Raw genomic sequence first — 24,764 nt, 5'->3', positions numbered from 1 at the left:
AAGCGGCAGGCACACTGTCAGATGGTGCAAATCAAACCCCAGATTTTAAAACTAAGATTATTGGGAAGGGGTTTTTTGTTTTAAAAGAACATTATTTTAGAATCAAGGAGTAGGAAGGCAGAAGAGATATGGATCTTCAAAAATACCATTTCCCATAACTAATGAATACAGTGACACTGGAGCATTCAAGTTTAAACAACCCTTATTTCAACAAAAAAGGTCACATTTTCAAGAACAACCTGTACAAATGTACTTGGGAGATATGATTGCATTTCCCTACTCATCGTTGTAAAGCAGGAAGCCTTACACTGCAGAATACATACCACACAGAGGGAAGGAGCGGGGAGCACCCCCACGTACACAAAACAAAGGCTGTACAAGCTAAACATTTCCAACACGAGGCGCATTCAGAAAGTGACCCTGATTATATAATCTTTATAGTTTTCCAAGCATGTTTCTAGCACACAAAGCATCGTTCAATGCCTCCCACTAGCAAATACTGTGAAATTTAACTTGACTTTGATTCCCCAAGAGGGAATCTCAGAGCGGGTTTTGCTAACAGTCTCTTTTCAGTCTTCATGTAAGTTAACAATTGTCCTTGGGATGCTGTCTGGCTGTGAAATGATCTCTGATTTTTGCAGATCCAGGCACCTACGGAGCTGTCTATTTTCCCAAGCTGAGCGTTCGGTAGTGGAGATATCATTAGCTACCACTACAAGAGTGCTCAACAGGTAGGACTATAATGCATAGTTCAAAATACAGCCTAGAATTCATTTATTATAGAAATGTGCATCATACAATGGTAAATTACTATCTCATTGTGATCCAGTCTGGATTTATGCTAGAGTTTCAGACCTTGGATTAGAATCTATTATTTTTTGAAGTGAAATGAACTCAATATTTTCCTTTTTCCCCCCTTAACATGAAGGGAGCCAAAGCGTAATGCACTTTTACCACCCACGCGACCACAAACAGGCAGCATCAAAATAAAACCAAAATTTAAGTAGTGTTTGTAAAAAATATATTTGCAGTTGTTTCACTTTTTAAAACACAGGCGCCTCTGACAGAGAACACTGTGCAATGTATATAATTTGCAATAGTATTCTTGCTAACAAAGTTAGTTATTACTGATGGACAGACAAAATTCTTTTGTTTTCTGAAATGATCGCCTGGACTTCTGTGTAAGCATTTCCAGATTAAGTGCCAGGTGCTAGCAACTTCTACAGATATTAAGGAAGAGCCCCTCACCACTTGACTAGGGCTGAGCCAGACCCAGTAGCAGACATTTCTTACAGCTCACCAATCAGCCAGGTGCAGCGAATGCATACGTAGCCTGTAACTGAAACAGGCTTCCCTTAAAAATACACTGCAGAGGGGCTTGCACTATTACCTTTTGGTGCGTGCATGAAAGAACAGCTCTGCTGCGAAGGGGATTCATCACAAGGTGAGGCTTTCTCATTTTAGCCAGCACAATACAGGACTCATTCTGGGAAGCTCACTGCTTGGTGGAATCGCCAACAGCTGCTTCCACACTCAGACTTTACAGAGAACCCAGCCGATTTCACTGGAGGCACGTGGATACACGCACCCTCTTCTCACATACAGGATGTACGCTTCCATGTACGGACAAGTAAAATGTGTAAGTGGAAGGTACGTGGCTTTGCAGGTCAAATCCTGCTTTCACTTAGGTCCTATGCACGTCTGCTGAATTCAGCACTGCCTCCGAGACTGAGAATTGTTTGGTAATTGTACTCTGCGACTAATCCGGTATGGAGTCTGCTGGACACAGCAGAGCCGTATGGGCTCCGCTCTGAATGATAGAATAGGTCTGCTTCGGGGCTTCTGTGTGCGAGGATGACGAAAAGATAGGAGGAGGGGGAGCTGAAGTGGACACTGTAATACTCTGACCTCCGTCGCTAACCACAGTCACTTCCGTTGCTCCTTCTTGTATCAAAGCGTTAAGGCCTTCCAAGTCAGAGCAGCTGATTCCGGAGCTGGTGATGAAAGCTTGGTTTGCCGAAGCCTCATGACTGCTGACGGGAGCAGCAGGAATCAGAGTCTGATGTAAAGCGCTTCCATCGCTTTGGTCATGGGTTGTGAGAAGAACCGCTGGCTGTGCCACGGGCCCGGCTTCGCTCTGAGCTATGGGCGGCGGAGGTGGTGCCAACAGACTGACCTGGCCCAGCAGCTGCAAGCGGCTGTTGGCCGAGAGGTCTTCCTGACTCTGGCCGACTAACGCAGGAGGCACGACATTCACTGACGCAGCCTGAACGATACTGTTAGTCTGAGGGACCTGGTGACCCACGATGATCTTGACCCTTCCCTCGTTGTACGGGGACACCTGAGCAGCCTGCAGCGGGACCTGGAGGTGACTGACGGTAATTGGGGCGCTGGCCTGCCGACTGGGATCCATCTGGAGCTGTAGAACAGCCAGTTCGTTATTTTTAGATCCATTATACATACTGTGCTGCTTCTTATGACTCCTAAGAGAATCTTCTCGGACAAAGGAAGCGTCACACAGGTCACACTTAAATGCTTTCTTGGCGTCCAGTTTGGCAACTTGCCTGGAGCCCCCTTGCTTTGGCCTATCTCCTTCCTTCTTCTCCACCATTTGCTTCTTGGTCTTGACTTTGTCACCATGAGCTTTCCTCACATGAGTTGTCAGGTTGCTCCGCTGCTTGGTGTCAAAGCTGCAGAATTCACATTTGAAAGGACGATCTTTGCAGTGAATTCGCTCGTGCACTTTCAGAGCTGCCTTGTTGGAGCAAGAGTAGTTGCACTCTGAGCACTTCACTGGTTGTTCGGGCTGATGAGTTCGGATGTGGTGCCGAAGGCTGGTTTTGTTTCCACACTGGAATTCACACTCCGGACACTTGAGAGTGTTTTCCATGCTGTGCTTGATACGAATGTGTGATTTCAAGTTTCCTTTCATGGCGCAGCGGACCTCGCAGAACTCACATTTGTAAGGTTTCTCACCGGAATGCACGCGCATGTGCCTCTTCAAGTCCGAGTTGATTTTAAACTTAGCAGGACACATCTGACATTGGAAGGGAGCATCTCCTGTCAACAAAAAACACAGTTCAAAGTACAGATGAGACACCAAGATCCACTGGAGAGACCAATGCTACAATGAATTATGTACAGCTGACTTGTGCTAAATACCTGTAAACTCCCAACATATTTTCAAGATGTAGAGAACTTTAATGGCACGGTATTTATCGCCAGGTCTGATGTATTTGTGTGCAAACTCTCCACGAGCATGCCTGCCCACATCTGTTGCTTTTTCATGTCTGCATCTTAGATATTCTCCACTTTTAGTTCATTTTGCATGTAAAGCTGTTCAGCGTGCTCCAGAGAAGCGACTGAAGTTTCTCATTTGTCCCTCTTTAGCAACAGCGTATCTCAACTAGTGTTTAAAATTAATAAACACTGTAACAGCTGCTCTGTTTTTGAAGTCTAAGAAAAGGACACAAACACATCCATGTCTGAGGTTCACACTACTAGATTTCCAGGGAGGCTTGTAGGTTAAGGAAATGAGGACAAGAAAAAATGGTCTCAAGTTGTGTCAGGGGAGGTTTAGGTTGGAGATTAGGAAGAATCTTTTTACCGAAAGAGTGGTCGGGCATTGGAACAGGCTGCCCAGAGAGGTGCTGGAGTCACCATCCCTGGAGGTGTTCAACAAACGTGTAGATGTGGCACTTTGGGACATGGTTTAGTAGACATGGTGGTGCTGGGTTGACAGTTGGACTTGGTGATCATAGAGGTCTTTTCCAACCTTAAAGGTTCTATGATTAACTTTAGGCCTGGGTAACTGGAGGCTACTGCAGGAAGAGATGCTTAACAGGCACCAGCCCTACTGCTCAGCCATGTATTCCTTACTGCCCTTCTCCCCCGTTTGTTCACGTGGTGAGTCAGATCGGCTGACAAGAAAAACCCACGACTTCTTTTGGGCTGGTTCATGTGGTGTGGCACAAACACGACGGCTGGCACAGGAGGGCAGTGGACACTCCTGCCCAGAGCACAGGGAGGTGCAGGGACAGAAGTCCATACCTGGGTGACTCTCAGGTGACTGCACAACCAAAGCATTACTGCAGTTATTGGGGGAAAAAAATAAATAAAGAGGGATCACAGCTACATAAACGCAACTGGAAAAGATAAATGTGAGATTAATGAAACATGCATGCAAGTATGTGACTCTAGGGAAACGTGCTTACACAGAGAAGTAACGTTAAGCTTTTGTTTTTCCGGCATTACAGCAACCAAGAAAGAGCTATTTGCACCACGTATCATACCTAATAATGTTCCACAGATCACTTCAAGAAAAATCTAATATCAGTTTGTATTCATGCAAACAGGTATAGAAAATATTCATAAGTGCCTTTTTTTTTTTTTTTTTTTTTTTTTTTTGACAGCAATGCTGATCCAGAAACCTAACAATAGCAGGTGAAAGTTGGGTCAAATTCTTAACTGATAAAGCATGAAAAACACACACACTCATCTGCAAGATCTCTGTAAGCCTATTTATGTCAGACTACCTACACGAAGAGCCATTTGAATTGCCTGGATTTAAACCACCATTTTGCATTTTCTTTATTTGCAGGCTTGTGTCACAACATGCACGACCAAATTAAGCTGCAGCTCTGCTGAGTCCAGAATCAATTCCAGGGTGAAGACCAGTGACTCTGTTTTGAAGTCATTAAAAAAAATTCAAAGCAAGCCTATCAACCCAACTAAATAACTGTTCACTTTTTTCTTTAATCTAAATGTGTAGTTCTCTAAACTACCTGAGCATGAAGTCTTTAGGTAGGTATTATTAAGTGGAAGAATTGTGGTGTTAGGTTCTAAGACACCCTTGGTGGGGGAAGGAAAAAGAGAATGTACTTAATTCAGCAAGCATTTATCTTCTTTAATAATCAAACTGCAAATGGCTGATTTATTTTATAAGTTAATATTTTATAGAGTTTGTGATAGCTGTATAATTTTGCATAATTTGCTTATCCAGCTACAGATGCCATAGGTTTAGCTGCATATTTTTCAAATCAAGTTGTGGCCTACTGTGCTAATCCATGTATCTGTTTAATAATTGAGATACATGGTGTATTATCTATATTAAACAGATTTTATTAATGAAGATGCACTGTTTGTTCATCTAGTTTATTTTACAGTCTCAGCTGCACACTCAGCTACTGAATTTTTATCTCCTTTGCTGATGAAGGCACAGTATGTATTTCAATGACTTAATTTTCACATACAGGGTAGCACAATATATGAAGAAGAATTAGTAATTTTACTGAATATAGCAAACTATGTTGGTTCCATTTATTTAAAGAGTGGTCTATTCATTATATTTCTTTACATTTCTGTCCATACATAATTAACACTGACAGATTATAGCTTAAAAAAGTGTCTGATCCTGGAATTATAAATTGTAAGAGTAGTTTTACTCAAAATAACAGGAAACTGATCTTTAGAATGACTAGTCCAACAAGTAATGCTGCATAGATGATCTCACTCTGAGCAACGTAGATTACACTCACCTTCTACAGAATGACTAATTTAATTCCTGTAAGCAATATATTCTACATACCAGCCTTACTTTTCCCCTAAAATTGGCTGTGTGCATAACTGCTTTGTAACCTAACAAGGATGAAATGAATGCTTTCAAAATTCTTGTGCCTCCTCTCAGCGAATCAAAAAAAAGTCCTTTTACAAAAGAGGATTTACTTTGGAGAAATGGAAGAGACAACAAAACTAAAGAACTTTGCATAATTCAATTGCTTAAGACGTAACAGACTGATCTGCCAAAAAGAGAGAAGGTAGCCTAAAACCCCTTCCCAACTATTGCAATATTTAATGCCCAAAAATCTAACTCTACTGGAAAGACAAGAGAACCATGATCATTCATCGGTTCTCCCACAGCCAAATTCAGAGCGTACCTGCCCATGCACATAAATGCACAAGTATGCACACCCCTATACGTCCTGGGGAAAATGCAATACCATACTCCCTGACTAGATAACTTCTCATAACAACCCATCTGATTTTGACTGACCATCACATCTTCTTATATAGCAAGAGGGGAAACTTGTAAAACAACTGCCTGACAGTCCTGCCTGTTCCATCACAGCAGATTTGTGAAGTATAAAAGATTCTTTTCTACTAGAGACAGATTGGTTTAACCCTCCCTTCCTTCACAATGCACAAGGGATTTATTTCTTTTATCTACTCAAAATAAATCCCATCTTGCACACATCTGAACTAATGTTGTTTAGTACTTGAATTCAGAATCAGATGTAGGATAGATTCAGAGCTAATCTAGTAATCACTGAACCATAACCACCTTGCAGCTAAAATTCACAGAACTAATCAAATGTATAAAAGACAACACAGAAACTAATCCAGTACCCTGGATTAGGTGAAAAACAACATACAAAGACAACTGTACAGCAGCATCTTTACAGCAAATCTCTTCTAGAACAATCTACAAAAGAGAAATCTGATTAAAATGAAACTTAGACAAATAATGCAAATATAAAATGATATGATGTTTATAAGCCTGGAGGCTAAAGCTTTCTATCCATAACACAAAAATTATATGGGCAGAATATAGTTCTGGCTGCTCATACTACACTGTTAATGTCCATCAGTCTGCGCATGGAAGGTACCACAAAGAAAGGTCAAAAAAAGATGTAACTTAAATTGCTAATTACTTGCTAATTTACTGATGCAAGAAAAACTAAATTATGCAGCTGAGGTTTGCACTGATATAACTAGTTCAATTATAAAGTAATTTCAGTGTTTCTAATATAGTGGACCAGATTTGAGAGACACAGATAGCAACCTAGATGCTCTTAATCAAACAATCAATCGGATCCTGCTGTTCTACTGGTTTAAGAACATCTAATAGGCAGTTTCAAAATCAATTTAGAAGAAAATCTACCAAGAGTCAGATCTGTCTTCCAATTGCTTCCAGGTATTTTTAGTAGAGCTGTATTGCCCTACTAGATTCTACGCCAAAGAACTTCACAGACGCTGGATGCCTAGGTGCCTTTGAGAATTCAAAAAGGCCTTTCTGGCATGTGGACACCTGTATACCTCTTAAAAATCTTCCCAGTGACCTTCAAACCTTTACAGATCTGAATGTCAGTATGAACTTACCCGTGTGGGATCTGAGATGTACAGTTAGCTGGCTCGAGTTGCGGCTTGCGTAAGGACAGATCTGGCATTTAAAAGGACGCTCGTCGGAGTGAATGCGCTGGTGCTTGTTGAGGCTGCTGCTGTCGGCAGCTGCATAGTCACAGTGTTTACATTTGTAAGGCTTCACCCCGGTATGAGAACGCATATGCATCTTCAGCTTATCTTTACGACTAAAACATTTGTTACAAACTTCACATTTATGGGGCTTGTCTCCTGAAGCAAACAGAAGAGCATCAACACATCAAGAATTTTTGCACCATAAGGATGTTGTTGTAATAAACCCCCCCCCACACTGAACACTGAACAGAAATGGGACTAGTTTTCAAAGGCTGGACGTTGGGTTTCAGCAGCCATCCTATCAGCTACGAACTCTTCTATGCTCCAGAAGGCTCCAGCACAAGCACAACAAATTCAGAAGACCCTTTGGAACTTTCTCCCTTTAGAAATCCGGAACTCTGGCTTAGGGGGAAGGGAGGTGAAATGTCGGAATCGTTGTTTCCCATGAAGGACAAACTAAGTTTATGCACCACCACCACCACACTGCACCCTGACAAACACATGGTCTGCACCTCAGAAATTTAACTGGGTCTTAAAACAACGTACAGTGTTCATGTTTCATAGCTGTGAGTGGTACTGCCCATAGCGGGACACGGCTTACCCAGAAAGGGCAACTCTCTGGGCACAGAGAACTACAATATTAAGATGTACAGACATACGTGTACATTCTATCCAATTTATCCACAGATACGTTATTTTGTATGGGAAACCAACCAAAAATAAAACATAGCAACTACATAAACCTGTGTGTGTTCGTAGATGACGTTCCATATCCTTCATACCATAGGAAGTCTTGAACTGGCAACCTGAAAATGGTGAGATTAAGATCATTAAATTCAAGGAAAATCTAACAATAATAAAAACATAGTCCCATATTCTGGGCATTATGTTTCTTTTCAAGAACATTTTATTTAAATTTCAGTATTAACAAAAAAAATCTGAATTCCTCATCTTGTTTACTCACATCTACTTAAAATAGTGACCGCCTTACCTATGAACTATAGTTTTCTAATGCTTCCCCTAGGAGGCAATTCGCTGTCTGCATTACCATTTTCTGTAAGCTTTGAAACAAATTCTCTGTCTAGGATTTGAGATGCTCTTTACAGCACACAGGGGATGCCGGGAGAACTAATTAATTCCACATATGACTTCAAGTTAGTGCAACTGGGAACTCGGGTAACAGCTCACCATTCAGGAATTCTGTCCAAGTGGAAAGTGCTACAGTTTTAGAGCACAGAAATGAATGCTAAGCATTTGAGATGTGCCTTTCAAATGAAGGCAAGCCTGTGAAAAGAGACTGTAACTTCTGCTACCGTTAATATGACTACTCATCTACGTGGCTGTCTCTGCACACGCTTTCTGCGTATTGCCTGGGTTTTACTCATTAAGGTCTCCAAATACTTCAGTTCAATCCATCCTTATCAAAAATGCTAACTGACCAAAGACAAAACAAACAACACAAAACACTTGTATAACATTTCTCACATACGACAATGGCAGTTAGCAAAAAGGTAGTAAGACTTTGCTCCTACATTGCTACAGGCATGGGCATCGGCCAGTGTCTATCCACAAACCCACCGCGGCATGGCCAGAGTATATCACCACAGTATGGGAGCACTGTCTGAGGACACGTGAAATCAATAGCAAAACTACTGCTGCTATCAACAGTAGTACATCACGCCCTTAGTAAGTAGGTTCCCTTCCAGTTCTGCACTGCTTAAGACAGATACAGCTACCGTGCATATCGCTGTATGAAACCTATCAATTTTAGAATGAAAAGGAAGAAGGTATAGTTCATGTCTTACCTGGATAGCAGCAGTTTAGTTTCTTCTGTGTAAGGGAGGAAGTGGATTTTCTTGAACGTGCTTTTGGTGGTGTAGAGACGATAGCAGCAGTTGGAGGCTCACTGCTCTCACTGGGCAGGTACGTTTGATAGCCATGCTCAAAAACAAACTCTGGTGCAGAAACTAAACACATAAAAGAGCTCACTTTGAGAAAGTTAACTTCTCCCATCATAAAAATCTAATTATTTTCTAGTTTCATTAATTACTTCTCTATTCTGCCTTTTCCAGCAATATTCCCGTTCCTGCGTTCCTGTTCACCTGGGGCAGGGGGGAAGGAAAAGGGCTGTTCTCTCCCTTGCTATCCTGCGATCAGTGAAAAGCCCGCCGGGCCCTGCTGAGCCCCGCTGAACGCCGTACCACCCTACGCAGGGCCACTCGCCTCCCTCCGAATCCCATCCCACACCGTTCAGCTGCTACTTCGGCTCAGCTTCTCTGGTGCCTGTCCAGGTCTTCCCTTACCAAAGGGATGTTTGTTTGTCAACACTGCTTGTGCTGCAGCCCAGAGGGGGAAAAACTCCAATTATTTGTATGGCAAATGCTGTCAAAAAGGCATCACGTAAACCATTTTTTGTTTTTCCAAGTTGTTAAAAAAGTCCAGCCTCTTTCAACTATACTGCTTTTAGCTGTTACTCACAAGAATAACAGGTGAAACTATCTCAGCCAAAGCAGCAGCTTTTAAATCAATTAAGCAACGCTGTACCCCAAAAGGGCAGAAGGATGTAACTGCCCTCATTTTAAAGATGAGTAAATATGAAGCAGAAAAATGACTCATCCAAAACCCACAGCGAGTTGAGGGATTATAATACAAAAATTCCTGGAAGCGAGCCCTGAATTCAGTTTGTTTCACTGCTCTTCCAGATTCTCTGCCCTAACCTGTCTATCCAAATTAAAGTCAAATAATTTGGATTTTAGTAAGGTCCCAGACCAAAATAAAATAAAACTATATATAGAAGGGCAAGCCTTCACACACGGAACAAAGTTCTAGTTTTATTTAAATGTCTGCAGGATCAGGACCTCGCTCGAGCCTTCGCACAGGCAGAAATCTTGAGTAATATTTTTCCTGCCAATTCGTTGTGGGAGCAACGTTAGGGAATGCAGTGTTCTCACACAAGAAGGCCTGGATTGGTGCCTGACAGCAATTCTGTGTCTGTTTTTCATCAAGAGCACTCTTAAAAAATAAAACGCGTGGTAATTTGATTATTTTTCGTAAGTATTGACGATTGTAATTAGTTTGCACAAGTTGGTTGCACAACACATTAGACTTAAGCAATTCTCTACGTGAACTTGTATCCCAATTAGGAAATTAAGGAACCGCTGTCGTACCAACACCAGGGTGGCAGCACACCACCTTTTTTTCATTCCTCTGCTTGCAGGTACGCACCCACTACCGTGAAAACTGTTCTTTCAGCTGAGCGCGATGGGGACGTGCGAGCAGAGGGCTACGTAACGTTGGCACCTTGCACGACTCGAGCGCTTTCAGGCTCCTGGCACGTAACACCACGATACCTGTGATGGTTTGGGTCTCCGACGCGATGGTCCTGGTCGTGGTTTGTGCCTGTGCCGGCGGCACCGTTTCTTCCGACACGAACTGGACTGTACTGGTGGCCCCGGCCGTCGCACTAGTGAGCTGGCAACCGCTCTGCTTGTGCCCAACGAAGGCATCGAGGTTATTGAACTGCTGCTTGCAGATGCCGCAGATGTGGATGTCGGGGGTGAGCTCCACCAGCACGGTGGTGCCGCCGGGGACTGCGGAGACAGGAGCGCGGTCAGGGGCACCGGACACGGGGGGCACCGCTCCGACCGGGTTGGGGTGGGCAGCCCTTCCAGCCCGGGGCGGCCTGGCCCTGCCGACAGCTGCGGGGGTGAATTAGGGCGCTGCGGGACCCCCGGGGCACTGCCGGGAGAACGGGCCGCCCGCGCCCCCGCACCCGCTTCCCGAAGGGCCCGGGGTCCCGCGGAGGGTCCCCGCCACCGCGCGGAGGGCACTCGCCCAGCGGCCGCGGCCTCTCTCCACAAAGCCCGCCCGGGGCCACGGCCCGGCACCCACGGCCCACGGCCCGGCACCCACGGCCCGGCACCCACGGCCCCTCCCGGCCCCGGCGGGCCGCGGCGCTCACCCAGATTCCCGGGTTCCCCCCCCTCCCCCCCAGCCAGGTTCCCGGGCTCCGCTCCCGCCTGTTTCTTGCGCTACTCAGGTTTCGGGGCCTGCCCAGGCCCCGACTTAACTCGGTTTCCGCCACGCGGGCCCCGGAGCGCGCATACCCCGCTGGCGCGCAGCGGCACTTACACTGCACGGGGCCGGGGAAGGCCGGCGCCGCCCCCCCGCCGCCGCCGGGGTTCATGGCGGCAGCGAGCCCCGCACACCTCCTCCGCCACCTGCGAGGGGCTTATTACCGGCGGGAAACCTCTCCCCCCGCGCCTCTCGGCCGGCGAGCGGGGGCGGATGTGGAGGAGCCGAGCATGCTCAGTGGCAGCAGCGAGGCTTGCGGCTGCCCTCGCTTACCGCCGGGCTGAGGGCTCCCGCCGCTGCCGCCCCCCACCTCGCTGTAGTCCGGCCGAAGGTGCCCCTCGTTGCTGCCGGCCTCCCGGGCAGGCCCCGCGCAGGAACATCCCCGACAAGCCAAACCACCGTTATTACACCCGTGAGGGGCGAGCTGCCCCACGCGTGACACCGCTGTGGAGCGGGTGGCTGCGCTGCCCGGCCCTGAGGCAGCCGCACTGCCCGGCCCTGAGGCCTCACCGCGCTTCAGGCCTGCTTCCCGCGTTCCCGCGGAGGCCTTAGTCTGAAGTTAGAGCTTTAATTTGTATAGCAGTGCTCGCAGGAGTTTGGCAGCAAGTTTGGGCCCATGGTGGGATTAAATCTTGGGGTAGTAGAAGCAGTGAAATCTAGCCTTAAGATCGGCCTTTTGGGTGGCGTTCCTGGTCTTCATGTGGGATCATGAAGATCATACTAGCCTTGCTGGTGCAACACTAGTAACTGTGCTGAGAACCAGACTGGTTGCACAGATAAAACTGCCAGAAAACCACTCTCCTATTCCAGCTCTTACCAATCTTGCTTTGCAAGTCTTCTGTCCTTACAGTCCACTTGTCCTCTGCAAGCCCTCCACCTCTTCTTCAGTCATGCTCACCCCAAACCTCAACGATTGCTGCGTTTTCAGTGCCAGAAAAGAACCTGATGCCACTGAAGTTGCTGGAAAGCCCCTCTGTTGTTTGAGCGGGTTTCTAGAGGTAGATCTCAGTGTGCATTACAGGCAGTGCTCCTCATACTTCGGGTTATAGAAAGCTCTTTCGTATAAGATGACCCCCCCCTTTTTAGGGGGATTGACGTGTTTTGTGCCAAGCGCGTTTGGTGCTGTGCCGCAGCAAACTGGCTCAGCCGATTTGGAGTGCCAGCTCACGGAAAGTTACATTGCTTTGCCCTGTATTAAAAATGCAGCTATTGAGGAAAGACCCACAGCATTATGCATCATTGTGTACAAAATGGAAATTTGGAAGTCTGGTGGCCTTTACTTGGGGTAGACACCTTTGCTACTTGAGCTTCACCAAGGTGTAAGACAGAAAAAGCTGCATTTGGGGGCGATCAGTAAGGACTCGGTGTTTGGCGGCTGAAGTCTCTGGCAGGCACATTCCATCTGCACGCACTTTGCATCCCATTCCGGCTCCTGCTGCCTTCAGACTTGTGTGAGGCACTGGTATTTCTTCTGGCCGGGGAGGAAGGCACTTACCTGGTGTCATGGGTAAAGCGGCTGCAGAGGCAGGAAAATGGACCCACGTGGGTCTTGTAGTATGGATGAACACGAATGGGAAAACGAACTATCAATTCTGCTTTCTCTTACGAATTTGATTCTGTTGCTTAGTGGTTTTATAGCTGTGTAGATGTAACTGGGTATTCATTAATAAATGCAGAATAGCCTGTGTATGCACTAAACATAGCCAGAATTTCAGATGCCAGTTCATGTTACAGTTGAAGTTTTATTTTCCTGGGAAAGCGGTGTCCGCTTGACATTTCCGTTGACCCATTTTGCCAAAACAATATAGCACAGACGCGGGATTGTTAGGGGCCAAGATAAGACACAAAAGGTGATAATCCTAGTTCCGGCCTTTGAAACCTGCTGACTGTGTTCGATGATAGCACATTGTAGTGCTGGTTGCAAGGATCAAAGTTACCTCATGTCAAGACCTCGAGTATATTTTAATCCAATTTTAGATTAAAAATGGGATTAATACATTAAAATACTAATGAAGAAGGAAACCAAATAAATGCCACACAATGTGTATTGAATGTGGAACATTACCGGGAGTTCAAAAATTTATTTAGAATCCCCCCTCTCCTCCAAAATAGTAAAAATTAAGGAATTTACATTGATTCTGGAAATACAGATGGTTTTATGCTAGCATGGCTACACAGCCACTACCTATAAAGCACAGCACAGAAATAGGAATATGGCTAGTGGTGATGAGACTGTTTTAGGAATATATCCAAAAGAAATTAAACCTTAGAGTAAGAGTAATCAACCTGAGTCTATTTTTCCACAGTATAGATAGAGCTGTGGAACTGAAAACTGACTTTTAACTCATTTTGCTGTTTTTTCCAGAACACCGTGTCCCATTTCCAAAGCTGACAGAGTGTCTGCCTGTCTGTCTATCCACCAGTTTTAGCTGGAGTCACAGGTGTACTTTGGAGTGTAGCATAATTTATTTTAATCTCCCTCTCCCTTGGTTTAATGCCTTTTCATTCGAATAGAAGCCTACTTGACTTGATTAGGAAAAAATAGGCATTGTGCTTGCTAAAAGTGGATTTTCACTTGCCCAAGGACCTGCAGTGACAGGCAGGCAGGCACTGTGCCCCGTTCGACTGCCGGAACGAATGCAGCAGGGTGAGAGCGGTGCAGCTGTACTCCCTGGCGTGCTCCTTCCCTCACACTGCCTGGCGGGGTAACGGTGTTCAGTTGATGCAGGATGGTCTGAGATTGCACTGCTGAGTCAGATATGAATGGTTTCGTGTCTGGTGTGTTACCAGCTCTCTTAGAAACATTAGCTACATTATTCAACTGGACGCTATTAACAAGATGTGTTAAATTAACTTACGGGAAAAGATTCAGAGCTAACTGTACTGCTGCAGCCCACATCCCTCCTCCCTTCCATCGTTCCTTCCACCTGACTTGCAAAGTGCTCGGTCAGTAGCAAACCCAGCTGCGCAGTTCCCTGTGTGGGGAAGGGCTGGCGGCACTCGGCAGGACAGTGCTCAGTCTTGGGCCGCCGTCGTTCTTCCCACCGCTGATATTTCCCGGCATGCTGCAAATACAGCTTGGCTGGGAATTTTCAGGCTTTTTCATGGGGGGGAAGAGGAGGTGGGGCCAAATGAATACTTTTCATAGGGACATGAGAATGAATTTTGGTAATGTCTCTGCTGGGAAAAGTTTTTTGGGTCCAGGCAGTATGCACGGTTAGAAACAGAAAGGCACCGGCAGAAGAACAACCAGTAGCTTGCAGTGCAGGCGCCTGCGGTTCAAGCCTTTGGCCTTTTATAACTTAAGGGAATATTAACTGTCAAATCACTCACTCTCTGGGTTTTGTTTTGATTTTGTTTTACATATATGGTTAGAAGAGGAATTAAAACTGGTCAATAGGCACTGACTTCAGTGTAATGCACAGCTTGAAGTATTAAAAAAGAGGCCTCATGTCGTTGGGACGCCAGCCACCTTCAGCTCCGCTGCTGTTGATGAGAACTGACGTACAGCGCTCCCGGCTGTAAGACTGTCGGGGCCTGTCTTTAAAAGCATTGGGCTTACAGTATATCACCTCTTTGCCTAAGACCCTCGTAGCGCAAGGCCCTTGGCAGCACACGAGGGTGTGCAGACCGTGGCTCGCAGAGACACCCGTCACCGAGCGCGCGCTGACAGTGAAAGCTCTTGGAGCTGGCACAGCTCGCTGCTTTGCGTTCCAACAGGACGTAGCCTGATAAAGGCTCGATTCCGCCTTTGGCGTGAACGTTGAAAACATCATTATTCTCTTATTAATAACTAATAACACTTACAGATCAAGACTTTATTGAACGATGCTCTGGACAGAGAGTTTTCATTTTACTGGATGAGGATTGATGTCTGAGAGTGTAACACCATGCCGAGCACTTGAGTCATCGAGCAGAGCTCTGCTGAGATCACACTTGACACTATTTCCAGCCTCTAAGGCATAAATCAGTATGCATGTGTAATCTTCGTCACCCTTAACCTGACTGAAATGAAAATACTGCAGCGCTTCAGGCTCCCTACAAGTGCAGTGTGAGCAAACAAGGCCCAGAAAAGACAAATGTCAATCATGAGAGAGAAGGGGAAAAATCAGACAGAGGCATAAAAAAGTCAGGCCTCATCAGAGCCTCGGAGACAGGCGTTCCCGGGCACCGTGTTGGACAGCTGCGCCCTCGGTGCTTTCCTGGAGACAGACGCTTATGTACGACAAGAAATGTGTAGACTTTTCCCTTCGTACAGAGCTTCCATCCACCCCCCCGTCGTCTGAGATCACAGAGGGGCAACGTGTCCTGCCTTGCAAGCTGCGGGGAGAAAACAGCAGCCCAAACCTATTGAAGTGGTGGGAAGGGAGTTACCAGTTGGGCTAGGCAGGAGAACAAACCCCGACATAGAGATTTCTCTAAAACGTTATGCCGTTTATTGTTTCCTTTGCCTTTCACAATAGGTGGAGGAGGATAGCTTTAAAAGAGGGGAAAAAAAAATGATAGAAACCAGAGGTATGAATGTGTAAATAAACAGAACGTACCAATAAGATGTGAAAAAAACCAACAGTATCGCAAGAAAAGAATATGGACTCGGTTGTAAGCTTGTGGTCACTGAAGAGGGAAAGCTTATCTCTCCTGAAGGGCCTGGTGCGAAAACATCACAAGTGGGATTGGAACGTGGCCTAGGGGACAGACAAAAAAAATGTAAATTGTAATTAAAAATTTCAGACACTGAGGACAGGGACAAATGAACGGTGTATTTAGAGAAAAAACCTAGCCAATTAAAATAACTTGAAGATTCAAACCCCAATTTTTAGCATTTCATAATTATATTGATGGATAATGACATACACAGCAACATAAATGCACTGAGCTCAAATTAATTATGTTAAAATAATAGGTAATCTGTCTCTGTGTTGATAACATATAATTATGATGATGTTTTTCAAATGTTTTAAAATAATGTCATTTCAATTCATAATGCAAGGTAGGGATTTTGCTGTTTAATGTATTTGCTATTTATACAATATTTTCAATGTCATTGCTTTCTTCTACAATAAATAAAGTCTAAATATAATCAGTTAGTACCTTAAGATATTTCTTACTGCCGTATGAACTGTAAAATAACTCAATGCGAAAATATTATTCACTGAAATAGCACATTGACAACTGCGATTAAACCTCAAATGAATACTGTAACAAAACAGAAATGTATTTTTATGTTGAGATGTCTAATTATTCATTGTCAGAAAGCAGACCTAAATCCACACAGAGGAAGTTTTTAAGGCTTTTCTGGGGTTAACGCTGCAACTCTGCGTTGCTGCCTTTCACACGACGGCCAGTGCACAGTTACGATTGGGAAGGTCAGCTGTGGTGTTTCACGGGGAATCGCTGACGATCTCCAGTTCCTTCCAGCACAGGTTGTCCTTTACCGGGGGCCTGGCAGCCCCGGTTGGCGCAGTCGCCGCGCTCGGTTACCGTGTCGTGGGGGTGGTGGAGGTGGGTGAGATCGAGTGACCCGTCCCGTGGGCGTACGTGTGCCTGAGCTCAGCGTCCCGTGGGCGTACATGTGCCCGAGCTCTCCATGGTGTGAGCGTACACCTACTCGAGCTCTCTGTCCCGTGGGCATACGTGCGCCCGAGCTCTCCGTCCCGTGGGCGTACGCGTGCCCGAGCTCTGTGTCTCTGTCCCCGCCGCAGCCGGGTGTGCAGGCAGCTTCCACTGGCGTGGGCTTTGTGCGTGAAAATGCTGTCCTGGTATCAGGCGCTGAGGAGCCTTAAGAAAACGTTTTATGTCCTTTTGTTGCTGAGAGTCATGTGGACTTCAGATCTTTGCTGAATTGGGGCATCCCTAAACTGCTCTAAAATCATTGGATTTTTTTAAATTTTGTAATCTTTTCTTGCTGTTTTTTTAATCTATTAGCCACAATTCACTTTTTGCTTTGCAAACCTTCCCTTCCCGCACTTCTTATCTCTTTGCATTTGTTTCAGTTCTTTTTTTCTAAATGCAAATTGGCTGCTATCGTAATCTGAACAAACTTCTAAAACAAACTTACATTACCATGATGATGAATATGTCACACCTGAAAATAAACTAGTTAATTTGCAGAATATGTTTCAGCACATTTTGCATAAATATAGAAGTACGGTAAAACTCCACTGGGATAAACATGATAACAAATAAATGCTGGATCTAGGATTGTACAGCTCCAGTCTAATGTTTAGTCATTTTTATTATTATATTTGGGTTAAAAATGGAAAGCAACACCAGCAGAGGGGCTCCCCTGATACTCGGTGGAGTTTTGCCGGCTCCCTGGCAGGGCACGGAGGTAATTTTATTCTAGAAGCTTTTGAATGCTTTACAAGTAATAGAAACCAAGTGGGAAAAGCATATTCCATATTTTAGCTCTGACATCCTCATAGAAAAGAATATATAAAAAAAATTAAAGATTCAAAATACTTGCCTGTGATTCAGTACCTAAAGACTTTCTGGTGTTTTTCAGAATTCCCTGGAGACCTATAAATGCTTCTGAGCTAGAAGTACCCAGTGTAGCTATAGTCACTTATGCCACTTCATCAAACTAACGAGCCATTGAGTGATGCTATTCCCTGGTTCAACTCTGCCGGGGAGGGAAAGTAGGAAACAAACCTGAAATTTAGACAGAATGGAATTACTAAGAGCCAGGACAACTAGAATTTATTAATTCATACACTCCAAAGCTTACCAAAAATAAGCTGCTTCCCTCAGACTCTCTCTATAAATCATGCCATCTTTCAGGAAGTCTGTGCACACAGAAAAGGCTGCAGGATTTCAGTACAAGCAATGCCTCTCGGTTCGCCACAGACCACCTTTATCGGGCTTCCTCCTCACGCAACCAGGGCTTGTGCAAGGGACCAGAGAGGAGTATTTTTGTCAGATGACAGTGAGAAGGACTTCTGCTCATGTCTTGGCTACTAGAGATCAGACATCTCCAACTTTTAAATTCAAAGATTTCTTCAGCTTGATTAGCTGATGATAGACAAAAATAAAATTCCTTTTGTATTGCACAATTAGAGACATTTATTAAATACCATGTCCTGGGCACTGGAGCTGCAGCTCCCGACGATGGCAAGTTTTTCTTACAAGAAACATCCTGCTCTGAGTTTAGTGGGATTACTCAAGCGAGCAAGAGCTGAGTTTCTTTTTATGCTATTGTAGATTACATCTGGTGCCATTAGAATGATAAACAAAGTACACGAGACACTTTTTTGTGTGCACGTTTTAATTAACTCGGCCACGACAGCGAAGTAGTGTGACTCCAGATCTTCTCTGTCAGAAATAGTGTGCAAAGAACTCTGCATTTGAACTGTGTAAACATATTGCTGTCTTACGGAGTGCCAGAGGATGTTCCAACTAGAAAATTCTATCTACTGATCTCTAATTGTCAAGGTATTTAGCTTGGTCAGTCCTGATGTAAAATAATAATAATAAAAAGAAGTATTTTGGTGTTGCACCACAACTTAATGCTTCTATTCTGGAGCTCTGTACCACCCACTGCACAAAAAATTAATACAAAAGTACTAATCTTTCTGAAAGAAGGCTTGAGCTTTCTGTTCATGTCACAAGGTGTTGATACCGTATTTTTTCAGGCACTGAAAAGATCACGAAAAGGGTAACAAGCTTTTAAATTCCTTCAGAATAACATCTGCATGCAAAAATCACAGCGAGGGAAATACTATCTGAACTTCAGCTGCTACTCATCTTCATTTTACAATGAAATCTTTATCATGGTAATATTCCCCATGGTCATATGTGTTTCTGCTTTCCAGGAATCCTGTAACAAATTCATCCATCTATTTTCAGGCTTCATGAGTTTCAGAGACTGTGGCGGCATATTCATTGAAAGCAAATTTTAAATTTGCCTTGGAAACTTGGACTTAAAAATATTCAGTCAAGAATCAGAAACATAAGAGCATCTTCCTGAAGAAGGCAGAATATCAAATACATAAAACATATTTGCTTATAAAGAGTTGCAGAATAAAATGTAGCTCCACAAACTATTTTCTGAACATATATAGCAGAAGAAAAAAGATCGTTTTATAAGTTCAGAAACAGACACAAAAGAAGAATCTACTGGATACCAAAACGATTAACCCAGCTCTGTTGAGTGACCCACCTGAGAGGTCTCACGGAACCGATAAAACTGATGAAAACCTTTCATAGCTGGGATCGACTTTTGAAGCAAATTGGCTCTCTGCTTCTGTTAATTTGTCATGCTTTAATCGAAAACATACAGAAAAATAAAAGGAGACTCGTACTTTCTATGTTTTCTTGGAAAACGGAACGTGAGACATTACCTACAGCATCTTACCTTCCCGCCCCTTCTCCCGTAGCTCCCCTGCCCGCACGGCTGGCGGAGCGTGTCCGGGGGTGGCAGTGCCCGGGAGAGGGTGCTGTTTGGCCGGAGTTGGGATTTTTTTGTTTATACGGAGCGGCTGATACAGCTGAGCATACTTTGAAATCTCCTTCCACGTATTATTTTATTTTAGGCTCATTAGTGTGAAATTCCATTTTAAATAGCATAGCCTAGCTCTGAAAACTTCAATGCCAGCATAAATTCTTGCTCAGCTGTATTAAGCAGAACACCTAACAAGTTTAAATTCCAAAGATCCTTTGTGTCTTTTGACTAGTTGCTACCTATATCTTATGAGATAAAGGTAACTTCAGGTAATATAGTTGCTGATCCCTGGGGGTTTCATGAAATTCTCATGAAAATGAGATGCACATCTTGCGAGGATATTTCTGTGAATGCTCACAAACTAAAAAAAAAATCTCTGAGAAACAAGCAAAGGAATAAAACCACATTGCATACCAGTTAGCAATTTTTCAAGTTAAAATAACTTGCCTATCAGTGTCTAATGAACAATCTCCCCCCCTCGGGGCTGAATATGTTTACCTGCATTTTGCACCCAAGGGGAAACGGAGGCAAAGGGGACCTTGCCACTCCAGCAGCGTGACCGAGGCAGCAGGCAGCATCCTCCTTCCCACCCAGCCCACAGAAGACATTGCCATCCCCAGGTCCTTCTCACCGCTCTCCGTGCAGGGCACTTCCACCTCCACCACCACCACCACACAACGGGGCAGTCGGTGTAAATGCTCTTCGCGCTGTTTCAGATGACGCGCTTGGGTAAATCGTCTTTGCTCGCTTGGTTGGTTTAGGGTGGAAGGGGGGACCCCCAACAGCTCTGTGGGGGGCTCGGGCTGGTCCATGCAGCCCTTCTGCTCACCCACCAGCTCCAAGGGACACTCTGCTTCCAGCCTCCCAGCTGCAGCCCAGGTTTATAAACACACACCAGCTGATGGTACTGTAGTAATTACCTAATAATGAGTCCTCAAGGAGATCAGGGCCCATCCCAGGTTAGTGGTACACACCTCAGCCCCGTTTCAACAGCTGGGGCAGGAGAGAACGTCTCTGCGTCGGGGTCGCACCTGCGCACCCAGCTCGTTCCCTGAACTCCGGTGGGCGTTCAGGTCCGGGCAGGAGGGCTCAGCACAGGGCTGCACGCACGGCTCAGCAGCGTATACGTGGGGTGCCCAGGCTTGACTTTTACCCCAAGCCGTTCTTGTGACGCTCCCACTGGGAGGGTTGGAGAACTGCACCGGCCGCCTCAGACTTTGTGGAGGTTTGAGGCTTTGTGTTGCCAGATCTTTCGGTCGCACTGAAATTCAAAAAGAAGTGCATACCTACAACTGTTACCTAAAGCCTCTTCATCTTAAACATCTCCAAAGTCTGACTGTGGTTAGTGACAGTAAACAACTCCTGTCCGCCCTGTGAGAGGGATTGTTTTCTTTGGAAAGCCTGGGGCGCGAGTTAAATGTGTAGTTGTTACTGGGCTAGATTCAGCAGCTTCTGTGGGCGACTTATTTAACGGTGTCGAGCCGTGATTCACGTAAAGAACGTCAGTCAGTCACACGTACATCTAAGCATAAAACAGTCGGTTGCCTTTTTGAGGAAAAAACCCCAACCCCACATATTTTTCTAGCTGACATTCTTTGAAAATCAGTTAAAGTTTGTGTGGAACATTTCAAGAAGAATCAATCAACATTTTCTGGAATTTATGGGACGAACCAGCTTTGGGTGGAGTTCGCATCAGTAATGTCCCCTATTGATGTTCCACAAACCCTGATCTCGCAGGCGTCGCGGTGCCTTTGCTTTCAGTTCGTGCTGCAGCTGCTGTGTGCAGTAGGTGAACCGAAAGGTTCTCATTACAACTGACATCGCTGCACCTTGCGCTGCTCGTCACAGTCCTCTGGAAAAGTACCAGGAGAAGGGTGGAAGCCCACTGTAAGAGCCTGCCCTCCTCTTTGCGTCAGCATTAATGTGCTTCTCAACATGGCTAGTGAAAACATCCCGTGAAATTTGGTTTTTGATGGAAAATGACTTTTCTGACAAAAATCGTGAACAAAGATTTTTCATTGCTACTTTTGGCCAAAACTGAAGGAACAAAGGTCATTCCGTGCTTTTGAAACTATCAGCAAACAAGGACGTTCTCCATCAGTTCCCAGTGAAAAGTTCCCAGCTTTTCAAGAATAAAACAGGTTCACAGATTTAACTTTTCCAATTAAAAATCAATTTTTCACAGAAAAATGAGAGGTAAGCAATCGTAAATGACACCCTGCGTGTGCAAATCACGTGTTTGGGTTCAGAGCTGCCCCGCAGCCTCCGTTGAACACCAGAAGGACCTGGCTCACGGTCGTCTTCTGTACGGACACGTCAAGGATGCGCAGGAGCCGGTTTACTCGGGGCGATGCCCGTTAACCCTGCCTAGCACGGGGATTCTCGAGTGCACGATGCCGTGTGCCCTCTGCCCATCCGCTTTTCCATTTAAAGCTTCACTTTCCCGTTAGAAAGGAATTAAAATATTGACAGGAAACCGTTGCACGGTGTAACTGCACCGAGTCACTGCGGTGACTTCGTGTCCTGTTACTGCGTGCTCAGCGTGTGGGGCTTTGCTGTGCAAGAGGGGATCTGGTGAGGGACCCAGCGATCCTTAGCTGTACTACTGCCCCACGCGGACTTCGTTAGCCTAAAGGTTCCTAATGTATGGTGGAGATGAAGCTTAAGTGATCCTAAATTGTGGGGAAGAAGGCATGGCTTAAAACTACATTTTCTCCCCAACTCATTTTGTGCACTCAGCCAATTAAAAAAAATTAAAAATTCCTGATTGCATTATTTCTAACTGTAAATATAATTATGAATGCATAAACTAAACCACTGAGGCATGCATTTAATTCTGAAACCTGAAGTCATATTTCTGCCAACCTATTACAGTGAAAAGTCAAATAGGAAAGGGTTTCCTAGTGTTAAGAAATTGCAAAACTTCTGTATCTTCTGTTATTCTGATAACGATCATTTTTGTTCACTGCTGTTCAAAAGTGTACTCAAAAAGTGACGAAATTCAGAGGAGAAAAACATAGCAACAATGATTTAATAAACATCAATTATTTGAAAATATTCTGGGGAAGTCTGTAGTGATTGGCTTTCTTTAGTTCCCACGTTAGCCGACGAGGGGGGAGGATGTTGGACACAACGGTGCGTGGCCGAGGTCTGGTGGAAGGTCGGACCCCAGCCGGCAGCGACGTACATTCATCTTCGTGTGTTCTTGTGCTCTTCATTGCACAGGCGGAGCCAGCAAGACAATCCCAGCCCGGAGGAGTTTACAGCCCCCATAACACCAAAATCCAGTGAACTGGCAGAGAAAAAATGAATGAGATGACTAAAGAGAGATTTCACATTCGCTTTCAGAATTCTGTGTTTTGTTTTGGGTTTTTTTTTTAAATCGAGCATTCAGCCTCCAAAGGTTCTCCAAACCCACCATTCTCCCCCACCCCAATCCCCACCAGTTTGGAACCAGTGCTGTGGGAGCGTGGAAACTCCGCAGGCGCTTGATCAATCCTCGACCTGAAGACACCGTGCAGTCTGCAGCTGCCACGCCGTGCTGCGGCGGCGGGAGTGCCCGAACGCTGCCTGGGATTCCTGCGTGTTGTCCAGAGATCCCTCTGAGTCTCTGGGATAAATAGCGCAGGATAAACCTCGGGGCGTTTTTCCGTGTTAAATGGGAAGCCGAACAAAGCAGCTACTCTTCATGGATCAGGTGGATAACCGATGAAGAGAGAAAAAGCTACAAGTGCTGACCATCGCCTGTTAGCACGTCAGTCCGTGTTGTTTGTGTCACCTGAGCGTGACATCGGGCGGGATCCTCGGCTTCACTGGACAAGGTGCTGAACAAATACACGAGACAGTCTGTCTCCCAAAAACCTCGCGAAGGAGCTGTAAGATGGCAAACGACTGAGACCATATGGACGTGTAAAGCCGTAGTGGGAAGCAGGAATCAGCGCAGCAGTTCAGCATGACATGAGTTTTGATCTGCCTATGAGTTGAATGGATTCAGGCTACAGTTGATAAGCTTATCTTGAAGTAAGACAGAAGTTCGGCTGCTGAAATTCCTACCGTTTCACTGTCATTATACAGCTGAAAGTCAAGAACTGTCAAATTACATGAATAATATCTATCCATACTTAATACAGCGAACTGTTGACAATTGCCTCTCATCCTTCCCTTCGGTGCCTGAGCCCTGCGAAACAGTTAGGAATGATCAGACTGAATAGAGGCAAAGCTGTGGCCACATAACCACGCTCCAGATAAGGAACTCACTGTGTCTAAAATGGAGAAAAAGAGCAGATAGCAGCAAACACAAAAACCCCCAGAGATAATTCTTCCTGGACCACAGCAAGGAGAAACGTTGGAGATTGTGCTGACACTACCGGCGTTACAAGTACTACGAGGCTAAGGACAATGCAGAGTAGCCTTTTTTTCCCCTCCCCGTTTAGAAACAATCACATTCTATCTTCTTATAAGATATGGGAAAGATTGTTATCTTGCATAATGAAAACCAAATGACAGGCAGATAAACTTAGTAGCTGTTTATAAAGTCTCGTACAGTATTCTCAATGGTATACAGATAAGGAAATCACGTAATTGAAATGGCTACAAACAGCATTAAAAAGGCATATAAGAAGAAAATAAGGAGATCAAATGCAGAAGGCAGACAAATTTTAGATTACTGATGGAGGCGTTCTTGTAAGGCAGTTCGATGTCTCGTGGGAGTTGAGCACCTCCTTCCCCTCCAGGCACGTGTTGTCTGAACCCGCAGCCCCGTCGTCCTCCTTCAGTGATGCCCCATCATCCTCACCATCTCGGGGGACGAGAGCCTTGACGATGGGGCTCCTGGAACAGCCCCCAGCTTTGCCTGTTACGTTAAACTCTTTGCCCTTTAATGTCTTCAAGGATAGCTTTGCTTGAGCCTCTTCAGAAAGAGCAAATGGCAGTAGCTGCCGCTTACTCTTCTCGTCAGAAACTTGAAAAATTCAAGTCCTTTCCTCTCTGAATATGG

At 45.1% G+C, this 24,764-nt stretch overlaps 1 protein-coding gene and 1 long non-coding RNA gene across 2 annotated transcripts in view; one reads left to right on the top strand and one right to left on the bottom strand.

Moving 5' to 3' along the window:
• Positions 1-1,004: 1,004 nt before the first annotated feature.
• ZFP64 (ZFP64 zinc finger protein) lies at positions 1,005-12,304 on the bottom strand. Its single transcript, XM_054845830.1, has 6 exons — positions 11,386-12,304; positions 10,605-10,844; positions 9,060-9,221; positions 7,998-8,060; positions 7,159-7,410; positions 1,005-3,060 (listed from the first exon to the last, which is right to left on the bottom strand). Exons 1-6 carry the CDS (start codon positions 11,438-11,440, stop codon positions 1,760-1,762), a joined length of 2,073 nt encoding a protein of 690 aa, XP_054701805.1. The 5' UTR covers positions 11,441-12,304; the 3' UTR covers positions 1,005-1,759.
• The window catches only part of LOC129214331 (uncharacterized), a 26,973-nt gene continuing 12,475 nt past the window's right edge, over positions 10,267-24,764 (top strand). The window contains exon 1 of the long non-coding RNA XR_008579671.1: positions 10,267-10,471. This is a non-coding gene — a long non-coding RNA (uncharacterized LOC129214331). The remainder of the gene's footprint in view (positions 10,472-24,764) is intronic.

The sequence above is a fragment of the Grus americana genome, chromosome 17 (assembly GCF_028858705.1).
Source record: "Grus americana isolate bGruAme1 chromosome 17, bGruAme1.mat, whole genome shotgun sequence".
NCBI classification, from domain to species: Eukaryota; Metazoa; Chordata; class Aves; order Gruiformes; family Gruidae; genus Grus; species Grus americana.
Note: the sequence above shows the minus strand (reverse complement) of the source record. Positions and strands in the feature narration are given on the sequence as shown.

What these genes read in the sequence shown, in the direction of transcription:
- ZFP64 (XM_054845830.1), bottom strand. Translation starts at nt 11,440, where the DNA reads ATGAACCCCGGCGGCGGCGGGGGGGCGGCGCCGGCCTTCCCCGGCCCC. An exon ending in CTTCCCCGGCCCCGTGCAGT is followed by an intron (nt 10,845 to 11,385) that starts GTAAGTGCCGCT and finishes CTGTCTCCGCAG; the next exon opens with TCCCCGGCGGCACCACCGTG. An exon ending in ACATCTCAGATCCCACACGG is followed by an intron (nt 3,061 to 7,158) that starts GTAAGTTCATAC and finishes TTTTGTTGACAG; the next exon opens with GAGATGCTCCCTTCCAATGT.